Source organism: Populus nigra, chromosome 3, assembly GCF_951802175.1.
Source record: "Populus nigra chromosome 3, ddPopNigr1.1, whole genome shotgun sequence".
In the NCBI taxonomy this organism is placed as follows: domain Eukaryota; kingdom Viridiplantae; phylum Streptophyta; class Magnoliopsida; order Malpighiales; family Salicaceae; genus Populus; species Populus nigra.
Genome location: NC_084854.1, coordinates 339,833 through 364,027, shown reverse-complemented (window position 1 = coordinate 364,027; position 24,195 = coordinate 339,833). Strand labels below are relative to the sequence as shown.

General features: G+C 34.9%; 3 protein-coding genes across 6 annotated transcripts in view; 1 reads left to right on the top strand and 2 right to left on the bottom strand.

Moving 5' to 3' along the window:
• Positions 1-2,905: 2,905 nt before the first annotated feature.
• Positions 2,906-6,272, bottom strand: LOC133687817 (3-hydroxyisobutyryl-CoA hydrolase 1-like). The gene is made up of 14 exons (XM_062107143.1): positions 6,068-6,272; positions 5,860-5,940; positions 5,616-5,684; positions 5,406-5,469; positions 5,241-5,320; positions 5,030-5,113; positions 4,547-4,631; positions 4,392-4,477; positions 4,181-4,302; positions 4,018-4,078; positions 3,820-3,918; positions 3,617-3,718; positions 3,311-3,352; positions 2,906-3,214 (listed from the first exon to the last, which is right to left on the bottom strand). Exons 1-14 carry the CDS (start codon positions 6,107-6,109, stop codon positions 3,077-3,079), a joined length of 1,155 nt encoding a protein of 384 aa, XP_061963127.1. The 5' UTR covers positions 6,110-6,272; the 3' UTR covers positions 2,906-3,076.
• Positions 6,273-17,347: 11,075 nt separating this feature from the next.
• LOC133687827 (uncharacterized) lies at positions 17,348-23,763 on the top strand. 3 transcript variants are annotated; one of them, XM_062107158.1, is made up of 7 exons: positions 17,348-17,483; positions 19,452-20,329; positions 20,998-21,058; positions 21,598-21,716; positions 21,998-22,088; positions 22,346-22,393; positions 23,108-23,763. In XM_062107158.1, the coding sequence occupies exons 2-7, from the start codon at positions 19,464-19,466 to the stop codon at positions 23,147-23,149; spliced, it is 1,227 nt and encodes a 408-aa protein (XP_061963142.1). In that variant the 5' UTR covers positions 17,348-17,483; positions 19,452-19,463; the 3' UTR covers positions 23,150-23,763. The 3 variants fall into 3 exon arrangements, with proteins under 3 accessions (XP_061963142.1, XP_061963144.1, XP_061963143.1); XM_062107160.1 differs by lacking the exon at positions 23,108-23,763 and adding an exon at positions 22,720-23,068; XM_062107159.1 differs by having other exon boundaries at positions 17,375-17,483; positions 19,455-20,329.
• LOC133687826 (cryptochrome DASH, chloroplastic/mitochondrial-like) overlaps positions 23,616-24,195 on the bottom strand; it is a 65,799-nt gene continuing 65,219 nt past the window's right edge. For both annotated transcript variants that reach the window (XM_062107154.1, XM_062107153.1), the window contains one exon: positions 23,616-24,094. In XM_062107154.1, coding sequence (XP_061963138.1) covers positions 23,876-24,094 — 219 coding nt within the window. In that variant the 3' untranslated portion in view covers positions 23,616-23,875. The remainder of the gene's footprint in view (positions 24,095-24,195) is intronic.

Sequence of the window (24,195 nt, the reverse complement as noted above, 5' to 3'; positions counted from 1 at the left end):
TCCAGCTTTGTGGTTCTGATAAGAACCCTAATACCAGATATGGAGCCTTGACTAACACGTGATGTGTCATAGCCAATAATGTTTCCCCAACTCTGCAAAAGAATATCAATGCAGTTTCTATTTCATCCTTCCATTGGTAAACCAAATATGGATATTCATGCAAATCTGTCATAAGCGCAAATCATTGCTTCCCACTATCTGAGATTACTGAGAAAAGAATTCAACATGGACCTTGCATTCTGTTGTTCCTTCGTTAAAGCTAAGTAGTCCTCAAAAGTAATGAGCACCTGGCTCGCTCCTAAGAATCTAAAACTCACAGCTTTGTCAACTAATTTTAAGACCGTTTCCTCTAGGGTTGCTACATCAACATTTAACAAAATCTTTCCCACTAAGCTCCTATTTAGTCATTCCTTATCCTCATCCATGGAGTCATATTGTACTATTCTCCTCTCATCATGAACCATTTGAGATTTTATAGATTTGAGTACCTCAGCAAAAGATCTGTTATCTCTGATCAAAAGCTCGTGTTTATGAAGTGGAACAGGTTTGGGTAGGGGTTTTGATGTTATCAAGGAAGGGTTAAAGGGATGGTGTTTAGCTGGGTTTACTCTTAGCTTGTAGGTATCGAAGCAAAGGTTACTGGCTTGATCACAAAGGTCAGAAAACAGACATGGGGATAGTATGTCTACAAAACCAAAATATCGTCCAAAAGCACTTTTTCGCTTGGAGAGAAACAATTTAGTAACCTGACCAAACTTAAAGAAGGTCTTTTTCAGGCCTTGATAGTCCACCCAGGAAGAAAATCTCTAAAAAAATACAACTTAATAGGGTCTCAAACAGTAAGGGCAGTGTCATGAGGTGTCGGGCCAAGACTTTTGGTAGTAGGTGCAGAGAGTATGACAGGAAGAGCGGTAGAGTTTCGTGTAAAAGTAACAGGGTGATTTGAAAATTTAAAAGATGATAAAGTTGTTATGGATGGTTGGGATAAGATTTGAGCATGTTGGTATGAAGATTTCTGAAGATATAGGTTTGATCTTGCTATGGTGGTCAGAGGAGGGTGGTGGTTTAGGACGGTTTTGATGGTGAATTAATAGAGTTTTCATTGTTTTATATTTTGGATGTGAAAACAACATAGACCTTCTTCACACATGAATTTCCTTTAAAAAGCATATAGAGGATACAAAATGATCAAATATCAAGAGTTTTTCTTTTCTTTTCAATCTTTGCTGAAGAGGGGATATGGATATTATTGTTCAATCAGGTAATAATACCAAGCAGCATATAATGAAAGGACGGTCAAAGTTTCTTTGGTTTTAATTAAGGTTAATTTTATAAACTATAAACGATATAAAAAAAAACTCTATTTTAATATATATATATATATATATATATAATGATTTATAAAAATATTCTAAAAATAATTTATAAATTGTTCAAATAGCTGTTAAACTGACATAAGTTTACAAAAGAAAAGGTGCTTAAATAAAAAAAAATCCAAAAATAATTAGAAAAATATAACTTATGGGTATAATTCTAACCTTAGCTAATTATAACTAGTTAACTCATTATTGAACCAGGCTGAAAATATTTTTTAGCTCATTCAACTTTTATATAAAAAATTATATCTATATTTTTTAAAAACTCGTTGATTTTTCAATTTTTCCCTCAACTTATATCTATACGCATCCCATGTTAGGCTAAGATATCACTTATCATTTGGGACTCTTTTTATCAAAGATATATGTCTCCCTCTCATTTGCTTTTGGTGCTTGCATCATTCTGCAGGACGAATTAAAATGAGCAAATCCAATATGTTAATCTGTCTTCTTCTTTATTTCTCGGCTGGGTTTTTATTGCGCTAGCATGTGATGAGATTTTAATACTAATTTTCTAAAAATCAAGGGTTAAAATAAAAAAAATTTATAAAAATTATAAAAAAAAATAGGGATCATATAAAAAAAAATTGGCTGATCGATGAACAGATTGGGACAATAAAGGCTCCTGTACGCTAGTGGGTGAGGTAGCCTGGCAGCATTCAAGCAGGCACGTGGGGCTTCGTACGACGCCGTGAGTTGATGGTTTGGAAACGGTCACTATTTCGAATATAGACTTGCATGCAACACCTGGAAAAAAAAAAGAATTTGTTCTCGTTCACAACATGTAAAATGGTATACAGTGATTCTTCGATGGCAATCAGTTTTTTCCACATTAAATAGATTTGATGACTTTTCATTATTCTACATTAAATATGGACGAGCTCCCTGTCTTTTCAATATTTTTTTTAATCAATGAACAGCACGTTTTAAATCCAATATATATATATATATATATATACACGATGATGAAATTCTGGCTAGATTCTTGATGTTTACGTCCATCTGGTCACCAGGGGAGGTCACATACATGTCGAAAGTGGTGAGGCAACATGAAGGGAAAAAAAGAAATAAAAACAAGATGATAGGTCTGTCTGAGCAGGAACCCTGAATAGCAACTTATTCTGGATAGCTCTTATCAGCTGATGATCGAGGCATGGAGAAAGCTAACAATGATTTATGGTTGAAACGCCATGATTTTTCCTCACTGATCTGAGAATCTTCCCTTTCCTTTTCCAACTTGATCTGCAGTTGGTTCTGTGCCTAATTTGTCAGCTTAAAGTAGAAAATGGTTTTCTTTATTCTTTTCCAGGAATGAGAGATTCAATTATTTAATCAACCAATTACCTATTAATTTACATCTTAAATGATTGTGTACAATTGCAAACTATTAAATAATGAAAACAAGAATTAGTAAAACCCATTATTCAGCAATCAATATATACTGTTTAGGGTTTATATTGTTGATGCTAATTAAAAATAATAACCTCCATTTTCTTTAATTTTACAGTACTAGATACTGTAACCATGAGAGATTCAATTATTTAATTATTTCTAGAGGTTAATTTAACATCTTTTCTGTAATATATTCTACAGATTTTGAGCAGACATTTCCTGTCCTGGAATTAAAGATACATAAGCTAGGAGGACTGGCATAGAAGGATGGTGAAGTACTGATGGATATTATTTTTATTTTCCTAGTTTCAAAGTCTTGGCCTCAAAATATCAACTGAGCTCGATCTAGCAGGAAGTTGAAGGGATTCCCAGTCATCTTCATCGACTCTGGAGAAATATTGGCCCACCATTTCATCACTCACTAGCTCTAATCTTGCAGGCTCCCACTGTTAGAACACAAGAAATCGAAAGTTGATCATTGGTTTATGTATGTCATGGATACAGAGCAATATCACGCACATGGTAGTGCTCCATGCATGTACCTTGGGATTTTCGTCTTTATCCAGGAACATGGCTCTTATTCCCTATAGGAAAGAATTGAATTAGGTTTTCATTGGTTAATGTTATGGGATAAAAATGACAGCTATAAATAAATAAGGATAAAATTATGTTTAATGGAAGAGATGGGGATGAAAATATAAAATAAATATCTCTATAATAATTTTAAAGTGTATTTTTATAATTTTAAAATATAGATTATAGAAAATTACGTCTCATTTAGATAATAACCAAATATTATGCTATCTTACATGCTAATATTTAGGTTATTATTATGATATGTCAATCACCTCAAAAAAATCAATGCTCACTGTTCTTCTCATAATGTGACAAAAAATGTTATATTCACGGGCGAGGCATTGATCAAGTGTTTGCATGCGGCCTTCTCTGATCTAATCAACATACAAGAATTTTATAAATTCGTGATATAAACAAATATACAATAAATTAGTAAAAATATAATACTAATGACTTAAAATCCCTCATTACATACCGATTTAAGGGAAATTTTCAGGCTTATCGGACTGCCTGCCTTCATGGATTTTATTGCCTCTAGAACCCACTTGTCTGCTCTATTTCCTGCCTCAATCTCCTGATAGAACAAGTCAAACTGCACCATATTGCAAGCACTCCTAATACTTGAGACTTTCTATGCTAAGTAAGTTTTTTTCTGCAATGTATAAGAGCTTACCAGTGATGATAGTATTTCTTCAACTGTTTTTCTTGAGAAACATTTGTTAATAATCTCCAATCTGTTTAATGATTGGACATTCAGAATTCAGGAACAATCTTGGTGACAATATAAGATAACGGAGAAAGTAGATAAATGTTTTCGAAGAACCTGATGATTATACCTACTGTAAACGCCATCCCGTTTCACATTTGGTTTGTGCTCAAATTTGCTAATGATCTTAGAAATTTTGTTGGTATCAGAAGAAGTTACTTCATCCAGAGCACTTTCCACTAAATGGAGATCCTATGCAAAGAGAAAGAAAGGTTTGAATTATGCAAACCTGAAGGTATGTAAGAAAATATACACGATCATATAAATCTCCAAGGTATTACCTTCGAGAGGACGAAATGAGTTGCAAGGCCACATGCAACCATACCTTCCCCTCTTATCGTAGTTCCAGCAAGTCCCAAATATTCACCTAAACAAAAATGAAAATTCGTACAGATATTGTTGAAGTAGATAGGGTTAATTTTAAGTAGCTAGTTACCAAGAAACCCAGGGAGCCTGGAAAGGAAATGCGATGCCCCGACATCAACAAAATGTCCTATTGCTGTTTCTGGCATAGCAAACACCTGTATATGCAAGTTCATGTATCAAAAGGAGTTGATGCACACATGAAACTAGTTACATGAAGGTGATGAGAACCAAGGATCTTCAAAATTACAGCAGAGAGTCTAATTTGAAGTAAAAAACGGCAAGATTAGGATCTCAAACTTCAGGAGTTCAGGGTTTTGAAAGAGTTCTGAGTTCTTATTTGAATCAACTATGTTAGGTTATATTTTAATATATATTAGGGTTATTTTTATCGGTTAACATCTTAGAACATTCATCATGAAATAAAGCAATAAGAAATAAAATACCAAAAACCTTCCGGAAACTTTTCTGAAACCTTCTATTCCTACTTGAGTTTCCATCAGAAGGCCTTAACTCTGTAAATTGTCAAAGGGATTAAAATATAGCAGAAGCATACAGTATTTTCAGTGACAATCTTGAATGCTCCATGCATAGATAGCCCAGCACCAGCCCCCATCACGATACCATCGATGAGTGCAACCTTCAATGTCCAATAGCTAGCATACATCAAAATCTATTCCAAATGATAATTAGACTGAAGAATTACAGGATATTATTGACATTTCGAATGTGCATAATGATGGAGCCAGATAATCTTGTATGCATACCACAGGCTTTCCATATGTGGCAACTGCATAGTCCAGAATGAGTTTTTTCTTGTAAGTATTTGCCCCATAACTCCAATGCCCTGCTTCATCCAAGACGATAAACATTAATAAATAGCATCAAACATTTGCTTATTACTTGAAGGTTTCATTGAAGATGATTTTCACCTGCGACCATATAAATATACGATGCCACAACATCACCACCTGCACAAAACGCCTTTCCATTTCCCTGCATCAGATGCAGCCGAGTATGGTTAGACAATAGTGCATCAGTGAAACGTGAACGGATAATACAGATAGAGTTAAATAAGGTACTGTAAACTTAATTAATTAATATATGATTCATATTCTAGCAGATTTTCTAATCACTTATACCTTCAATACCACAACTTTGACTTCAGGATCAATCTCGTAGGCTTTCAACTTCTTTGTCATTTCAGAGATCTGTCAACAAAATAAATAATTAGTATATCAAGGTTTTTTTGTTCTTATGAGCAGGTTAGTGACAAAGAAAGTTGATGGTGTTGAAGTAAAAGGGCAAACGTGTAATATTACACATGAAAGGAATCATGTTTCTTTCTTTGTACAATATACTCGAAGGAAGAAAGGATCTATCTACCATGTGATGGTTGATGCAGTTTAATTTCTGTGGTCTGTTCAATATGATCTTCTTCACATATGAATTTCCTTGAAATAGCACCTAGAGGATAAAAAATGATCACATGAAAAGAAACTGATTAAGCATTGCTTTCTGCTGCAAATTTTTTCTGGTTTAAAATCGCAAAGAAATGAGGCAACAGAGAAATGAAAATGGAAAGTGCTTGTGCCTGATCAACATCCTTGTCGAAGGAATGCCGGATCATAGCCATTAGAGATGGAACTGACAGTCTGCTCTCCTGGTTCCAAAACACAAGTTGGCAAACTAGCCTTGTTGTTGTTGACGACTCAAAAAAACAAGCCTTTTATAAACACTAGCAGCCACTAGAAAACAACAGACTGATTGGTCAATTTCTGGGCAGCCATGAATGCATCTTGAGTCGAAGAAGGAAGTCCCACTACACTGAATTTCTTATATCATTTATAAATGAGTTCTGAATTATCTGCCTTCAATTAATACATGGATCCGTGTAGGAGTAACCAACTTTGATGTCATGAATTTCCACCGAAAATTCAATGAACTGTATATACAAAAATCTACTTGTATATATTTTCTTGGATATATGTATTCTTATTAGTTTTTTTTTTTTTCCTTCTCAAGACATTGTTATTACAAGAAAGTTATTAATCAACAGAATGGTAATTGGAAGCGAGCAGCAAATAAATTAACTAACTTAACCGCAATTCTTTCTTATGCGAGCAGCAAATATATTCGAATTAAGTATTGATTGTTGTTATATTTTTTAAAAAAATTTAATTATGAAATCTAATTCTTTTAATGTCATGACTAAGAGCAACAATATCATGTGACCATGGCGGGTGACTTCAATAATATTACAAATGTTTGTTGTGTGTGGTCCCGCACCATGTGATGGTGAGACCACCACATTAATTAGTAAGAGACAGCAAGGCAAGGCTGTCTCTTTGAATTAATATAGGAGCTGCTATTGTAGATGGTAGTAGCAAAAAACGGGAGAAAAGAGAGCAGAGAAAAACAAGAGAAAAAAGAAGAAGAGGCAGCAGAGCAGCCTGTGTTCTTTCTTCGATTTCTAGCCCGTTCACCGTTGGATCGGGCTGAGATTTTGACAGCAGCTTCTAGACACATTCCTCTTCATTCTGGATGGTTGGATCAAAGATTGGTGGTGTGGAAGCTGTCTGTTTTGACAGAAAACGGGGCTGTCAGTTTTGTGAGTTTTCTCAAATAATTCTCCTTTAATCTTGTTGTAATCCGAGAATAAGTAGTTTTTGATGATATATATGTTGTATCCCTTAGTTGAATCTGAGGAAGAACAGTTGTGAACCCATTATTTGTGATAGTGGAAGTTTTTAGGTGGACTCCGGTCCAGTGGTTTTTCCCGCATCGGGTTTTCCACGTAAAAATCTTGGTGTTAATTTGTGTGATTATTTGCATTATATTTGATCATTGTTTGAATCTGTTTTTTACTGCACAAAGAGGGAAAAAGGATTGGGACTTGTGAATTGTGAATTGTATTCCGCTGAATTGATCCGATTAATTGTCCCGAGTTTTCCCAACAAAGTGGTATCAGAGCATTTGGTTGTGTAGATTGAGTTCTTGTGCAGTTAAAATGGAAAAGGAAGATTCAGGCATGATAAAGCTCACTTCCTCAAATTATTTTCTGTGGAAAACAATGATGGAGGATCACTTATATTGCAATGATTTGGCTTTGCCGATTGAATGTAAAGGAATAAAGCCTGATGACATGGATGATGCAAAATGGAATGGACTAAATATAAAGGCTACCGTTAATATTAGAAAATGGGTATCTTCTAAGTCCATTAATCATATTTCTCAAGAACATAACTGCTATACAGTGTGGAAGATGTTGGAAGAAACATTTGCCAAGGAGAGTGCACAAAACAAGGTTTTTGTAATTAGAGACCTTGTGAATTTGAAGTATAGAGATGGTGAAGATGCTTCAGTGCATATAAATGTATTCCAAGGGTTCTTGAATCAGCTGTCATTGATGAACCTTGAGTTAGCCGATGAAATGCAAGCATTAATCCTATTGAGTTCATTGTCGGATAGTTGGGAGACTTTGGTAGTGTCACTTAGCAATTCTACTCCGAATGGAAAGCTCACTTTGAAAACAGTGAAGGATTGTATCCTCAATGAAGAGAAGAGGAGGAAAGGGACAAGCACTTCCGAGTCTCATGCACTTGTTACAGAAAGTCGAGGGAGAAGTCAAAACAGGTTCTCTCACGGCAAGCAAGATGGAGAATCCAGCAATAGAAAAGGCAAATGGAAGCCAAGAGGAAGATCTCAGTCAAGGAAGGGTTTTAAGTGTTATTACTGTGACAAGTCTGGGCATATGCAAAAAGATTGCAGAAAGTATAAAAGAGATAAAAAGGGTAGAGATGAAGACAAGAATGAAGAGAATGGTACAGCTGCAGTTGTATCTGATGGTGATGTTGCCATTGTGTGTGATGATGGCTGTGTTAATCTTGCATGTCAAGATACCACCTGGGTTGCAGATTCAGCAGCTTCTTACCATGTTACACCTCGACGTGATTTTTACACATCCTACACTGCTGGTGACTTTGGTCAAGTTAGGATGGGAAATCAAGGGATGGCTAGTGTTGTGGGCATTGGAGACATTTGGTTGGAAACCAATACTGGGTGCAAGTTGCTACTCAAAGATGTTAGGCATGTGCCTGATATGCGCCTACATTTGATCTCTACTGGTACTCTTGATGAAGAAGGCTATCACAGTTACTTTGGAGATGGTAAATGGAAGCTCTCCAGAAATTCCCTAATTGTTGCTAAAGGGAAGAAGATGGGTCTTTACATGTCACAAGCCAAGGTGATCAAAGGGGAGGTAAATGCAATTGAAGATTGCTCTACTGATTTATGGCATAAGCGGCTTGGACATTTGAGTGAGAAAGGCCTTGGAATCCTTGCCAAGAAGAATTACCTTCCTTTAAAATGTATGAACTTGAACACATGTACTCATTGTTTAGTTGGTAAACAACATAGAGTTGCATTTCAAAGATCACCTTCACATAGAAGGTCACATGTTCTTGATTTAGTTCATACTGATGTTTGCTCAATGATTGATAAGTCTCTTGGAGGTGCATTGTACTTTGTTAGTTTTATTGATGATCACTCCAGGAAGATTTGGGCCACTTGTTTGAAATCCAAAGATCAGGTGCTTGATGTCTTAAGGATTTTCATGCTAGAGTTGAAAGAGAAACTGGTAGAAAGCTGAAATGTGTTCGAGCAGACAATGGTGGTGAATACAGGGGTCCTTTTGAGAAGTACTGCAGGGAACATGGCATCAAGTTAGAAAAGACAGTTCCTAAGACTCCACAGCAGAATGGAGTGGTTGAGAGAATGAACAGAACAATTGTTGAAAGAATTAGATGTATGCTCTCTCATGCAAAGCTGCCTAAGTCCTTTTGGGGCGAGGCAATGAAGACTGCAGTTGCCATGATCAGCCTTTCTCCATCAGTTCCTCTTGAGTTTGATATTCCAGATAGAGTTTGGAAAGAAAAGGATGTTTCCTATGCACACTTAAGAGTGTTTGGATGTAGAGCATTTGTACATGTTCCAAGGGATGAAAGGTCTAAGCTTGACAGCAAGACAAAGCAGTGCATTTTCTTGGGCTCTGAAGATGATGAGTTTGGCTATAGGTTGTGGGATCCAAAGGAGAAGAAAATTATGAGAAGCAGAGATGTTAACTTCTTTGAAGATCAAACTATTGAAGACTTTGAACAGAAGGAGAAAATAGAGTCTACCACTTTTATTCCTTCTAATTCAAATCCAACACCTACTCCACAGTTACCTTTGATGCCTGCTAATCATGGGGGAGACTTGCAAAATGATGAAATGGTGGTTTTCTTAATGAGCCATTAGTTGGTGATCCTGAATCAGCTAATGATGATATTGATATTATTCCTGAACAGGTTATGCAGGAAGCTCCAGATGAGCCACAATTAAGGAGGTCAACTAGACCTCGCCAACCTTCCACCAGATATTCTCCTCATGAGTGTGTATTGGTTACTGATGGGGGAGAGCCAGAATGCTTTGATGAAGCTATGTCACATGAGAAGAAAAGTGAGTGGCTGAAAGCAATGCAAGAAGAGATGAAATCCTTGCATGAAAACCATACCTTTGAGTTAGTGAAGCTTCCTAAAGGTAAGAGAGCACTCAAGAACAAATGGGTGTTCAGGTTGAAGATTGATGAACATTGCTCACAGCCAAGGTACAAGGCAAGATTGGTGGTGAAAGGTTTCGGTCAGAAAAAGGGTATTGATTTTGAAGAAATCTTTTCACCAGTGGTCAAGATGTCTTCAATCCGAGTTGTGCTTGGCTTAGCTGCTAGTTTGAACCTTGAAGTTGAGCAACTTGATGTGAAAACTGCCTTTCTCCATGGTGATTTAGATGAGGAGATCTACATGGAACAGCCTGAAGGGTTTGAAGTAAAAGGTAAAGAGCAGCTAGTTTGCAAGTTGAAAAAGAGCTTATATGGGTTAAAGCAAGCTCCAAGACAATGGTACAAGAAGTTTGATTCTTTTATGGTGGATCATGGTTATGATAGGACCACTTCTGATCATTGTGTATTTATGAAAAGGTTTCCAGATGGAAACTTTATTATTCTCATGTTGTATGTGGATGATATGTTGATTGTTGGCCATGATGCTAAGAAGATTTAGATTTTGAAGGAAGAGTTAAGCAAGTCTTTTGCAATGAAAGACTTAGGACCGGCAAAACAGATTCTTGGCATGAAGATCACACGTGACAGGAAGAAGGAGAAACTTTGGCTATCTCAGTAGAAATATGTCCAAAAGGTACTTGAGAGATTCAACATGAGCAACTCCAAACCGGTTTGTTCTCCACTTGCAAGCCACTTTAAATTAAGTTCTAAGCAGTGTCCTTCAAGTGATGAAAAAAGAGATGAAATGGAAAAGGTTCCTTATGCATCCGCAGTTGGTAGCTTGATGTATGCCATGGTTTGCACAAGGCCGGATATAGCTCATGCAGTTGGTGTGGTTAGTCGGTTCCTCTCCAATTCTGGTAAAGAACATTGGTCAGCAGTGAAATGGATACTCAGGTATCTCAAAGGTACTTCCAGTTTCAGCTTATGTTTTGGTAATGATAAACCTGTGTTGGATGGATACACAGATGCAGATATGGCTGGTGATGTTAATTCTAGAAAGTCCACATCAGGATATTTGATGAAGTTTGCAGGGGGAGCAGTCTCATGGCAATCAAGGCTGCAAAAATGTGTTGCATTATCTACTACAGAGGCTGAATATATTGCTCTTACTGAAGGGGGCAAAGAGTTGTTATGGATGAAGAAGTTCTTACATGAACTTAGCCTAGTTCAAGAGAACTTTGTGTTGCACTGTGATAGCCAAAGTGCAATCCATCTCAGTAAGCATCCTACTTTTCACTCTCGGTCAAAGCACATTGAGGTTAGATATCAATGGATTCGAGATGCTATGGAGATGAAGTCATTTGTTGTTGAGAAGATCCATACCGATGACAACGTGTCAGACATGATGACCAAACCTCTACCGAGAGAGAAGTTTGAGTTTTGCAAAAAAGAAGCAGGCTTGTCAGAGCCTCCTAAATTGAAGCTTACATGTTGATCGCCAGTATGGCGAATTCCTCACATAGTGCGTGAGGGGGAGATTTGTTGTGTGTGGTCCCGCACCATGTGATGGTGGGACCACCACATTAATTAGTAAGAGACAGCAAGGCAAGGCTGTCTCTTTGAATTAATATAGGAGCTGCTACTGTAGATGGCAGTAGCAAAAAAGGGAGAAAAGAGAGCAGAGAAAAACAAGAGAAAAGAGAAGAAGAGGCAGCAGAGCAGCCTGTGTTCTTTCTTCGATTTCTAGCTCGTTCACCGTTGGATCGGGCTGAGATTTTGACAGCAGCTTCTAGACACATTCCTCTTCATTCTGGACGGTTGGATCGAAGATTGGTGTTGTGGAAGCTGGCCGTTTTGACAGAAAACGGGGCTGTCAGTTTTGTGAGTTTTCTCAAATAGTTCTCCTTTAATCTTGTTGTAATCCGAGAATAAGTAGTTCTTGATGATATATATGTTGTATCCCTTAGTTGAATCTGAGGAAGAACAGTTGTGAACCCATTATTTGTGATAGTGGAAGTTTTTAGGTGGACTCCGGTCCCGTGGTTTTTCCCGCATCGGGTTTTCCACGTAAAAATCTTGGTGTTAATTTGTGTGATTATTTGCATTATATTTGATCATTGTTTGAATCTGTTTTTTACTGCACAAAGAGGGAAAAAGGATTGGGACTTGTGAATTGTGAATTGTATTCCGCTGAATTGATCCGGTTAATTGTCCCAAGTTTTCCCAACAATGTTTGAGTATGCCATTTTTTTCCGTGAATTTTACACATTTCCAAAAAAAAAAAAAAGGAAAGGTAATGAGTTAACAGGGAAGGTGAGTTTTACACGTGTCCATAAAGAAATAAATTATGTAGCTAATCAATTGACAAAGTAATGAGTTGATGCGACAGCTTGTTTGTTAAGAGCGAGGACGAGACGACATGTGTTAATGAGGGATACATGTGAATCACTATTACCGTATTTTTGTAAATTAGTTTTTTTTTTTTAAATCTCTAGTAAGGAAAACACTGCTGTTTTCAATTACGTATGAAGCCCTTCTTCAGGTCAGTTTTGAAAAGCATAGCAATCAGATGCCCAGGCATAAGCAGGTTTGGAACTGCAAACATAGCACCGAGGCATAAGCAGAAACTGTTCCCAACACCCCTTTCCTCTCAGTTTTTTTCATCGAATTGCAAACACGACCTAAGAGTCAACTTTATATTTGTCTTCCTTCAATAAATTTGTTTTTTCTATAATCTATACTCGTGATTTCTTATTATAAAAGACAATTGTTTAACATTATTATGGCTATTGATTGTGGTTTTAGAAAAATAGATTTAATAAAGATATTTTTAGTTGTGATTTAAAAATATAGGTTTAAAAAACATTTATGATTTTTTCAATAGTAATAATATTTTTTAAATTTTTTTACTAATTATATTTATACTATTATTATTATTATTATTATTATTAAGCATGCTTGACCAAAGTTTATATGAGTCTGTCACGCATGTCAGACCCACGTTCTTAGGTCTAGCAACCTTAACAAACACTCCTTGATGGATTTGTCAAGCATGCTAGACCCACAATATTTTTCAATTCATTCCTTCTACTTTTGACTAGCTCCTTATGTTTCAGGCTATTCGCCGCCCTCTCGAGTCATGCCAAGGATTAGTCTCCTAACCCGGAAGGGGTTGGAGGAAAACTTGCTCATAAAAAAAACAAAAAAAAATATTAAAAAATAATTTAACGTAGCTTAAAACATAACCATCAATAACATTTTTTAAAATGTAAAAAAATATGAAGGATATAGATAATATATTAAATGTCTTGGGTGCGGTGTCAATGCTGGACCCAATGCTATTGACTCTAGTGGTCAAGCCAGATCTAAAATAGCATTCGATCTAGCTGTAAAAACAAACCAAATAGCATTGGGCCCGACCTCTATTGGGTCCGATTGGGCAGTAAGGCCTAGCTCTATTAGGTCATGGAACCGAGCCAGACCCAATATCCAAAAAAAATAAAATTGAAGATAGTGATAATGCAAATACATTTCATGCTTTTAACAACTCAAGTATTTTTACATTAAATTTTTTTTTTGTTATTGACCTACTACGAAGCACGAGTCAATATGCTAGTTATTATTTTATTACCTAATGATTATTTTTTAAAATATATTTTTTATAAAAAATATATTAAGATAATATTTTTTATTTTTTAAAATATATATTTTAATATCATCGCATCAAAAAAAATAAAAAAACATCAAAAAAATATTAATTTGAATTAAAGAAAAAAAATAAAAAAATTCAAATTTTTTTAAAGCATTTTTGAAAAACAAACATGCTTCAATAAGGAATTTCAACCCAACCTCAAATGAAAATTATCATCACCCAACTTTTATATAATATATAAAAAAAATCTCATCAATTCATTTCTTCTTTACAATATGGAAAAAAATTAAATAAGAGAAAAGGAAAAGAAATCTAAATAAGAAAAAAAAAGAAATATCTTAAAAGAAAAAAAAATAAAGGAAAATAAAATATACTTGGGTATGTCTGCGGAGTCAGACCCAAAAAAATTGGGTCTTGTATCTGAGCCAGACCCAGTATCCTAAAAAAAATAAAATTAAAAATATCTTACAAAGTTTTTTTAAAAAATATATTAAGGTAATTTTTTGGATGTAGTGGCAATGCTAGGTGCAATAGCGTTGGATTTGGCTGTTAAACCAAACCCATCACATGCTAAAAGTGATTTGGGTTTGGCTACCCAACCAGATCCAATAGCTAGGCACAAAACACACAAAAAACAATGCCCGCAACAACATTTTTTTGACTAAACAAGAGCAAAGACAACGCCTCCATGATGCTATAGTATCGTCGATCATGCATACACTTTATGTATACATTATGGTCCATAATACAATAAATCTATGTTCATAGTAAATATAAAATATTTTTCCAATTCCTTTTAAAAATATAGTATAATAAACCGCGTAGACAAATAGTAAAGTTTTTTTAAAAAAATATATTGAGATAATATTTTGGATGTGTTGGCAATGCTAGGTGCAATAGTGTTGGGTCTGGCTGCCAAGCCAAACCCATCACCTGCTAGAAGTGATTTGGGTCTGGCTACCCAGCCAGACCCAGTAACTTGACACAGAACACATAAAAAACAACGCCCACAGCAACACTTTTTAACTAAATAAGAGCAAAGACAATGCCTCTATGATGTTACAGTGTTGTCAATAATACATACATTTTATGTTTACATCACGGTCCATAATACAACAAGTCTATGTCTATAGTAAATATACAATATTTTTCCAATTGTTTTTTAAATATAGTATAAAAAACCGCGTAGACAAATAGGCACCTATTAAGATAATAAATTGAGCCGGTTAAAGAAAAAAACAATAAATTAGGGATTGAGTTGTGAAACCCCTAATAGGTTGGGGACTAGTAAGTAGTTCTCTCTATTAATTAATATTAATTTCCTGTTTTTCAAGCGATCAATTAAAATTAAAATGAATAACCATATTTAAACCAAGTATCCACCAACACCTAAATTTTGAACTTTAACAAATTATCATCTATCTTAACATGACATGATTATAGTTTTAAAATCTATATCAAGTTAAAGTAAGATTTAAAGAGTTAACCCAGAACTTGACGAGACCTTGTTTTTTTTTTTAATGTCCTATAAAAAAAACACTGCCGTTTTCAATCATGTATCAGGCCCTTCTTCAAGTCAGTTCTGAAAAGAATAGCAATTAGATGCCAAGGCATAATAAGCAGGTTTGGAACTGCAAACATAAGTATAATTAATGATAATTATAGGAATGCCAAATACAACCTAAAGTCAACTTTATATTTGTCTTCCTTTAATAATTTTGTTTTTTTTTTTCTATAATCTATACTCGTGATTTCTTATTATAAAAGACAATTGTTTAACATTATTATAGCTATTGTGGTTGTGATTTTTACAAATAAATTTAATAAAAATATTTTTAGTTGTGGTTATAAAAATATAGGTTTAAAAAAATATATATCTGATTAAATTTTTTTATATAAAATAAATAAAAAACAGGTCTTTATAAATAAAAAATATTTTATTTTAGCATCTATAATTAAAATTCAATCATGTGTGGGGTCTAATATAAAAATAAAAATTATTTAATTAACCAAACATGTTTTTTTCTTATCTATGATTTGACAAAAAGCTCTCATGGTACCAACGAAATAGTTTCTAAGTTGTCTAATTTTGAATAAACATTACCCAAAACCTAAGGTAAATGGTCAAACAAGGCGATTTAGACTCTGTTAGAGGAAATAAAGCATTTGGTTTATATATATATATATATATATATATATATTTCTTACCTCTTGTTAACAAAATTATCATTAATTATAGCTTTAGGAAAACACCGCAAAGTGGGTGAAAAGATTTTTTTCTGGAGGTGTTTGGTTTTGATGTTGAATATGTTTTTTTTTGGTTAAAATTTAAGTTTCTTTTAAATTATATTTTTAGTGGTTGAATTGTTTTAAATTTTTAAAAATCAAATAAAAATTATTTTAATATATTTTTAAGTAAAAACAAATACTTTAAAAATAAAGAGTTCCCAACATTCTTAAAATTCACAATATATTTATTAATTATTAGATATGTTTATCAAATCTACAATTGATTCATTGATGGGATCGAAATCCCAGTGATTCGACCATCTAATTAGTCCATGCTAATGCCAAATTATGGATAGGCATGAAAGCTGGTCAAACATGATTATTGACTTGATTTAAAAAGAAAAAAGAAAAAGGTAGCTTTCAAAACTTGGCACCTCCATTTGCAAAAATTATGCACCTACCACTTGTTATTTTATTTTATTTTTAAAAATATTCTGCTGTTAGTAAGGTAATTATAATTTTTTAATAAAATATAATGCATAATTTTAAAATTTAATTTCAGATCAGATTTAGATTATGAATCAGAAATGTCGATTTAGATCTAATAATTTTTTTAAATCAAAATAATATTATTTTGATTATTTTTTAAAAAAATTAACAAGTTAATAGTTAAATTTAATTATCAAAATAAATCAACTTATCAGATACTAAATTAACCTATTGGACCGGTACAAGTTTTTTTAAACTATGGCATGGTGAAATCTCCACTCTCATGTGTACGTGTTTCAAAAATTGTTATATCCCGGGAAAAAGAAGAAGAAGAAAAGGGTGAAAGAGGAAAGAGGGGGTTTGCGTGTTGTTTTGGAGGCAAACAATGGCGCTCTCTAAAACTTGAAAAATTGGCTAAGCGCAAAACTGCAATTTTACCATGCATGTTCTCCCACGTGCTCAAAACACTCCGTGTCACTTTCCAGAGCGGTGCAGCGGCACAAACACGGGACCCCACCATTTTTAAAAGGCTAGGAATCATTGTATGGTCCCTCAACTCTTCGTTCCTCGTCAGATCAGACCCTTCACTTTTACCTGAATCGTATCGAGTCCTTTCTATCCATAGTCAAGAGATAATTTGAAGCCGTCTATCCAATCATGTCATAGCACGTGGCATCATGAATAAAAGCATGCTATAAAATCCATAACAATAAAAATTTAAAGACAAACAAACACGAAATCACTAATCTTATTCTTGCTATAAAATCATGCATGCATGGGATGATAAATGCAATCCATTATGAGAGGTTATTTTAAGATATGAAGGTTTAATTTGATAAAATAAAAAAATTACGAGGACCTTGCATGACTTCTTGTCAATTAAAAACAAATAGACGGTTCATATGCCGTTGGCCACCCGAATTTTGAAAAAACAATTGGCAAAAACTACAACTTATTGCTTTTTTTATAAGAAAAATAAAAAATAAAGTTTCGTAACTGCCAAAGGCAAAAGCCAACTTGCTCCCTTCCCTCTCCCTCGCCCTCTCCCTCTCCCTCTCTAAAGAAGACGAAGCGGTCCCTTCACTCGTTCAGTTCCTGGTAAATCTAAAATCTCATACCTCTTATCTTCTCTTTCATTTATCTCTCTCTATATATGCATGCTTAATCAGTTTTAATTTGTTAAAGTATAGAAATTCATTGCTTATGGCCGTGAGATGTGCATAATAATTCATTTAAAGCATTGGTAAGGAAGATTATTAGTATTGGGAAAGTACGAGAATTTGTTCAAAAGTATTGCTCATGCTATGTGCTATTTGATGAATGGGATTTCGGTCCAACGTTTGATCTTAATCATTCGATTATTAGATTATGCTAAAATTTTACTAGAAAATTATCTACTCAAAGCCTTATTATTTATAGTGTTTGATATTTTGAGCTATTCGGGATTGTCAAGTCTTTAAATTAGACCTATAATTTATTGTTTAGAATTCATTATATTTTACTAGTTGATTTATAATTTATTTTTATATTTAGTTTTGATTAGAGAAAATATAAGTAAAAAAAAAAATTTGAATTACAATTCTTGTGGTTAAGATCCATTTCAGTAGAATTCTGTCTGATTTTGTTCTTGTTATTTTTCTTGTGCTGTTTTTGTTTTATTATGTTTGGTAATGATGTTGGTTTTATATTTTCTTAGTTGATTTAATTTTTTTATTTAATTTAAAATTCTTTTATTATTGTTTTTAACTTTGTTTATGGCATTTTTTTTCTATATAAACAACTTAGAAGAGCTTTAGTATTCAATTTGGTAGAGTTTTAGTGTAGGCTTTCTTGTGCTGTTTCTGTCTACCTCACTATTGGTGGCTTTTGTTATGATAACATGTTTTGTTTAAACTACTTGTGCGTGTGATGACATAAAATGAATGTTTTTTTACGAGCTAGTTTTCATGGAAAATACCTTTAGTGATAGATTCCGATCATCTTCTTATGTTCTTAAGGGAACAAACTAATGTCTGCTCATTTTGAGGTCGATGGTTTTGATCAAATCCGAGAGGGTTTGAATCCATCCACCGCAATCTTATACCCTGAGCCATATCAGCACGGGATGCTAAATCTTTCACCTCGGTGGGTCCCACCGGAAATCCGTCGTGATGAGGCGGCGGGGGTAATATATTCCCTCCCTCATGAACCTGAAGCGGGAATGGGAAAACTAACTTAGTAAATATACATCTTGAATAATTAAAAATCCAAAACAGCTATTAGATTTATTTTGTGATTATTTGCATTTTAAAAATTCAAAATAAGTGTTTTTTATTTTAATACTGGTATTCAGATCAGTTTATATATATTTTAACTAATTTTTTAAGATTTTAAAATTAATGACCATATAAATCTCCAGTAATTTTAAGATTTAAACTAATAATTTCTAGTGATCAAATATAAAACATAATCAATTAAGTTACAGTTATCTCTCAACATTACAAGTGACTTTAATCTTGATATTAGAACAAGTGCAGATAAATGGCAATAATTAATTTTATTGAGTGTACTCTATATCCCTTAGGGTTTTATTTGATCTATAAATAGACATGCTTCGAGAAAATTAAGATTAGCTCCTTGTAATGAATATTAAACAAGTTTTATATCTTCTATTTATAGCCTTGGTGCATGTTTGTCTTTTTAGGGTTAACGTTTAACAAATCATGTTATCTCTGACACGTGGAATATTGTATATTGACTTAGACGTTAGCATTATTTTTAAACATACATGCTAGCATTGTCCATTGAGAGTGTTCATCAATCATCATTAAGATTCTTGTTTTTAGATGGGTATTTATGTTTTAAAAAATGATTTCCATGCTGAATTTCTATACAAACTGCTGGGTAACCTGTGAGTGGTAAAGCGTCGATCCCATGATTTTTTTTATTTGATTTTCCTATTATGAAAAAAGTAGTTGTCACATGTTTTCGCATGAAAAACTTGTTATTATTATTTTTTTTAATTTAGTGGCGTACCATGAACACTTGAGCAAGGATACTAATTTCAGGATATTTGGAATTCTTCAGCAGGTGAACATCATGTTGCATGGTTTGATCCCAAGTTCAGTTGAGGCTGCTCTACCATTTGCTCCTAATTACAGCAGACAAGATCTATTCTCTGAGTGGGTGCCAGAAAAAGCCTGGAAGGATGGTTCAAATCCATTGATTGCCGGCAATTGTTATGAAATTCCGGGATCATATGTGGCAAGGAAGCGAAGGAAAAAGCCTGCTATAATGTCCTCGGTTGAGCCAGAAACTGATAAAGCACCAACCAATGCAGTGAACTGTGATCCTCCAGTGGTAAATAATGATGGTGTTAGAGCTCGTACTATCCCATCTGTTGTTGCTAAATCAAAGTCAGGAATGGGAGTTGGTTCCATAACCGCAAGGATTAACATTAGCAACATTGTAGAGCTCCCCGATTCTGAGCCAGAGGTGTCAGGTGATGATCTCTCAATAAGAGAACTCTGCACTTCAGTTCTCAGAAGTCATGGGCTGCTCGCTGGAGATTGTCCTGTGAGCAACAGTGCTCCCATTGAAGTTCTGGGAAATATTAAGAACAACAATTTTTTTCAGTCATGTGAGCTATGTGGGAATCTTGAGAAAGCACTTAATATGTTACTTTGTGATCATTGTGAAGAGGCATTTCATCTATCTTGCTGCAATCTAAACATGGAGATGTTACCCACTGACTTGTGGTTTTGTCCATCCTGTTCAAAACTGAATCACAACGTTTCACAAGAGACTTCTTTTCTCAAAACATGTAGCATCAGTTGGTGGAATGAAAAATCTAAGCTGGGTCCTATAGCTTCCATGTTGAAATACCCTGAGGCACACACATCTCGTGTGAGGATCGGTACATCTTATCAAGCAACAGTTCCTGAGTGGTCCGATCAGCTTTCCATGTATGTCTTACCTGTGGTGCTCAACTTTGATCCCTTGTTTGCTAAGATTTTTTATATTTGTATTGTTGTTTTATTGATGTTTACCGTTTGTGTATGCATGATTGAATGCCTTAGTCAATGCAGTGCAGCTTTCAAATAAAATCTTCAAACGTACAGGCAGCATTATGACTCGCAAATGATTTTACAGGATCAGTACTCAGTAGTCCGGTTTCATTTCAAGTTGGCTTTAGATAGACTAGTATGGTACAGATTAGGCTATGTTTTGGATGGTTGTGCTCTGTCAAATATAAGAAAGATTTGATTGATTTTGGAGCATTTGAGCCTATAATGTTTTTATTGATATGAACTTAGGATCATAGAAGCCAAACTCGAACGTTTATGACAATAGGGTAAAGAAGTTCAGAACCCAGAATTACAAAACAAAGTGGAAAAATTCATTTACGATTGCCAGTTTGTTAGATGTTGCTGATATGAGTTGTAATTTGATAGGAGTTCATTTTAATGATGGCAATCTTCATATCGACCTCTTTTTTGTTTTGTAATTTGATAGCCATGCTTTACTGGTTCTGGCAAATTATTTTCTTTGGTTTTCAAATTTCTTGATGAATGGGTAGAGGATGGATGTAATCACACCATTTTCTAATTTTATATTTGTGACTATTCTGTAGGGATTCTGATTGCTTCAGTGAGCCTATTGAAATAGATACATCGCAGACTGTTTGCTTACACGTAAGTGCTCTTTAAACATTGAAGGTAAGGTTTTATCTGCTTCAGGACCTGGCAAAGTGTCCATTCAGGAATGCATTGGGCCATATGCATTCCCAAAGCCAAGTTCTCTTCAACAAAGCCTGTGCTAGTCATTGGAAACTCACTCTTTTTTCAATATACCTTAAATTGACAGCATTGCATCTCTGGGGATGTAATGCGCCTGAAAATGCACCCTGAACAGGCTACAGAGTTTCAGAAATGATTATGTCCTTGGGCAAAAGATGACGAGTTATAGAAACAAAGGATTTTCCTGATATTTTTGCTTCGCTTCAACTGAGTATTGCTTTCGGTTGTTCTCAAAAGAGATCCAAATTACAATCTATAAAACATATCTCTTGAGATTAATAGAGATTAGGCAGGATTAGATAATTTTCTGACAGTTCATTTTATGAATATGCATTTCCAATTAAGTTCAGTACACATATGAGCACATGCATTAGGGGTGGGGTGATTGTTTTGAGTAAGACAGCACTGACATGTGAAAGTGTTCTTTTTTGCAGGAATGCCCTCAAGACAGGTCTTCAAATGCCAAGCCTATGAGTAATTGGCTCCAATGCCGAGAAGTTCTACACGATGATGCAAGAGGTATTGAGGGAACCATATGTGGGAAGTGGCGCAGGTAAAATGTTACAGTGCCCCGTTTGCAACATTTTACCATGTTTAAATAAAAAATTATGGAAGGTATAAGGTTGCCATTACTGTTTATGACCATTTCTTTCAGATAAATAGTCCATCAATCTCCTTTTCCTAACAAGAAATGCACATTTTTACCCTTATGTCCAGGATACAGACACAGGATCCTACTCCTGTTGCATAATTGACTAATGAATTTTTCTTTGGATACCTTTTGTTTGATTTTGTTCTTGTTAGCTAGAGACTGAAGAAGTTTTAAATTTACAGGGCGCCATTTTCTGAAGTCCAAACTGACTCCTGGGATTGTTCTTGCTCTGTTCTTTGGGACCCGTCCCATTCAGACTGCACTGCTCCTCAGGTGGTATTTGCTTTCTGTTTTTCTCTTTCTACATACAATCATGGGCTGCAACATTCTTTCAGTGCGTTAAATTTTAGATGTTAGTCGTTTTTTAATACATAAAGCTGATAACCTCTATCAAATCTTTATCAAGTTATCTGTATGTAATTCATTTTCTGAAAAGGTTTGCTGCTTCATACCCAACACTACCTTTTCTCAACGGTAAAGCACCGTATGTTCATGTACTAATATATATTTTTCTTAATTTTTTTCTTCAGGAGCTGGAAACCGATGAAGTTTTGCGACAGCTGAAGTATGTAGAACAGGTATGTGCCCGTGTTTTATCGTTTTTATCTACAGCTGCAGTTAACACGAATGTAATTCTAGAGCTTCTATCTGCTACCTGCAACTTCGGTTTTGTTTAGAGTTGTCATAATTTCCTCTTACAGCATACCCAAGTCCTCTAATTTTTATAGATTCTTAGTGCAACCTTGTCCCCGTGCCAAGCAGTTGGTTTTAAATTATCCAGGATGTTGAAATGGTAAATGAAAAGAAAAGTTATAGCGGTTTGAAATAGTCCCATGTCCTATGTAATATTGGTTCAGAATTTTAAACATAATACACTAGAATGCTTTTTGCTTCCCTAATACAGGTCAGAAGTATGGATCTAGGCTCTAGCTGCTTTAGTGGGTAGAACCTTTTGGTACCGAGTTGAAATTTTGCTGGCGGGATAGTGATATCTCCTCGTGTTTTCTTGTCATTCGAACAAGAATGGAAGATTAATGTATTAGATAGGATACAAGAACACTGTGCATGGATGGCCTCTAGCACACAATGTCATTTGGGAAAACGTGAATCTCTTCCGTGAAACTGTCATGCTTTCTATTTTTTTCAATGAAAATGCTGTACACTTGACAAAAATGCATGTCGACTAACTTTGCGACATAGCCACTTCTAAGTGAATTCGTTCTTCTGTGTGTGTTTTCATCACTCATTTTTCAGATGCTGCATTTTCCGTAATCATTTCATTTATTTTGCAGCTGAGACTTCGACTTGTTGCTAAAAAGAGAAGAATTCCATGATTAGAAAATTGTGGTGATACCCCGTCCTGTGTAAGTGTTCACATTCCCATAGTTTATTGAGACACGATCATCCAGACCTTCAGCAACGTGGCTTACAGAACCAAAGTTCCCTTTTGATTTCTTCATAGGAATGTTAAAAACACACACAAAAAGAATCATTGTGCAGCCTCGAAAAGAAAGTCTCACTAATCTGCAGCTTATACCTCTGATCTGTCAAGTGCAATAAATGTTGCAACTACAGACATACAATTCTTTTGATTATTTTCCATATACCGTCGCTCCCACACCTGCATCGGACAGTCTGAAATATGAAACCCTCTTGAGTGATCCCTCCCAGAAAATGGTGCCATCCCTCCTTTTACACAGGCTGCAGGCACTGTAGTCTTACCCATAGTGGTATAGTTCGTTTGAGTTTCAGTCACTAGCTCGTTCTAGAGTTACTGTTTGGAAAGAGAAGAACAAAATATTGTAAGAGTGAAAGTTGTCTTCAATTATTATTTGTAAGGTTCCATATCGCAAATTAACATTATCAATCAACATGGTTGTCTAAGAATGTTATGGCATGCATCACTTGCAAATTATCCCAGTGGTTATCGATAGTTTCCTTCAACGAATCAATGTTCTTAGCCTCTTAATGGATCCAAAATTGGTTTCAGCTTTTTTTTTTTGAGGTGCAGATCCTTGTTCTTTTTTGATAATTCAAATCTTTGTTTCTCTTATTCTAACTCAGTATCCTTTCGTCTTCCTCCCTCGGCCTCCATAATTGGTTTTTCTTGCCGCGGAGGCCCTGTCTTGACCTCGGTGTCCATTTGGGTTTCCAAATTTGAGAGGCACAATTTGCTCCATGTATAGTTTCCCAGGAAAGTTCCTCTTCTCTTTTGGAAGTTCGTGCAGCTGCGGCAACCAGTACGCTACATACTCACCCTCAGGATCATACGTTTGTGCCTGAGAATTATGAAAAATGTTTGCACAAATGAATAGAGTGCCCAGTATATAGTTGTAGGATGATAAAAACATGTATTTAAAAAAAGTACGTATATAAAAGG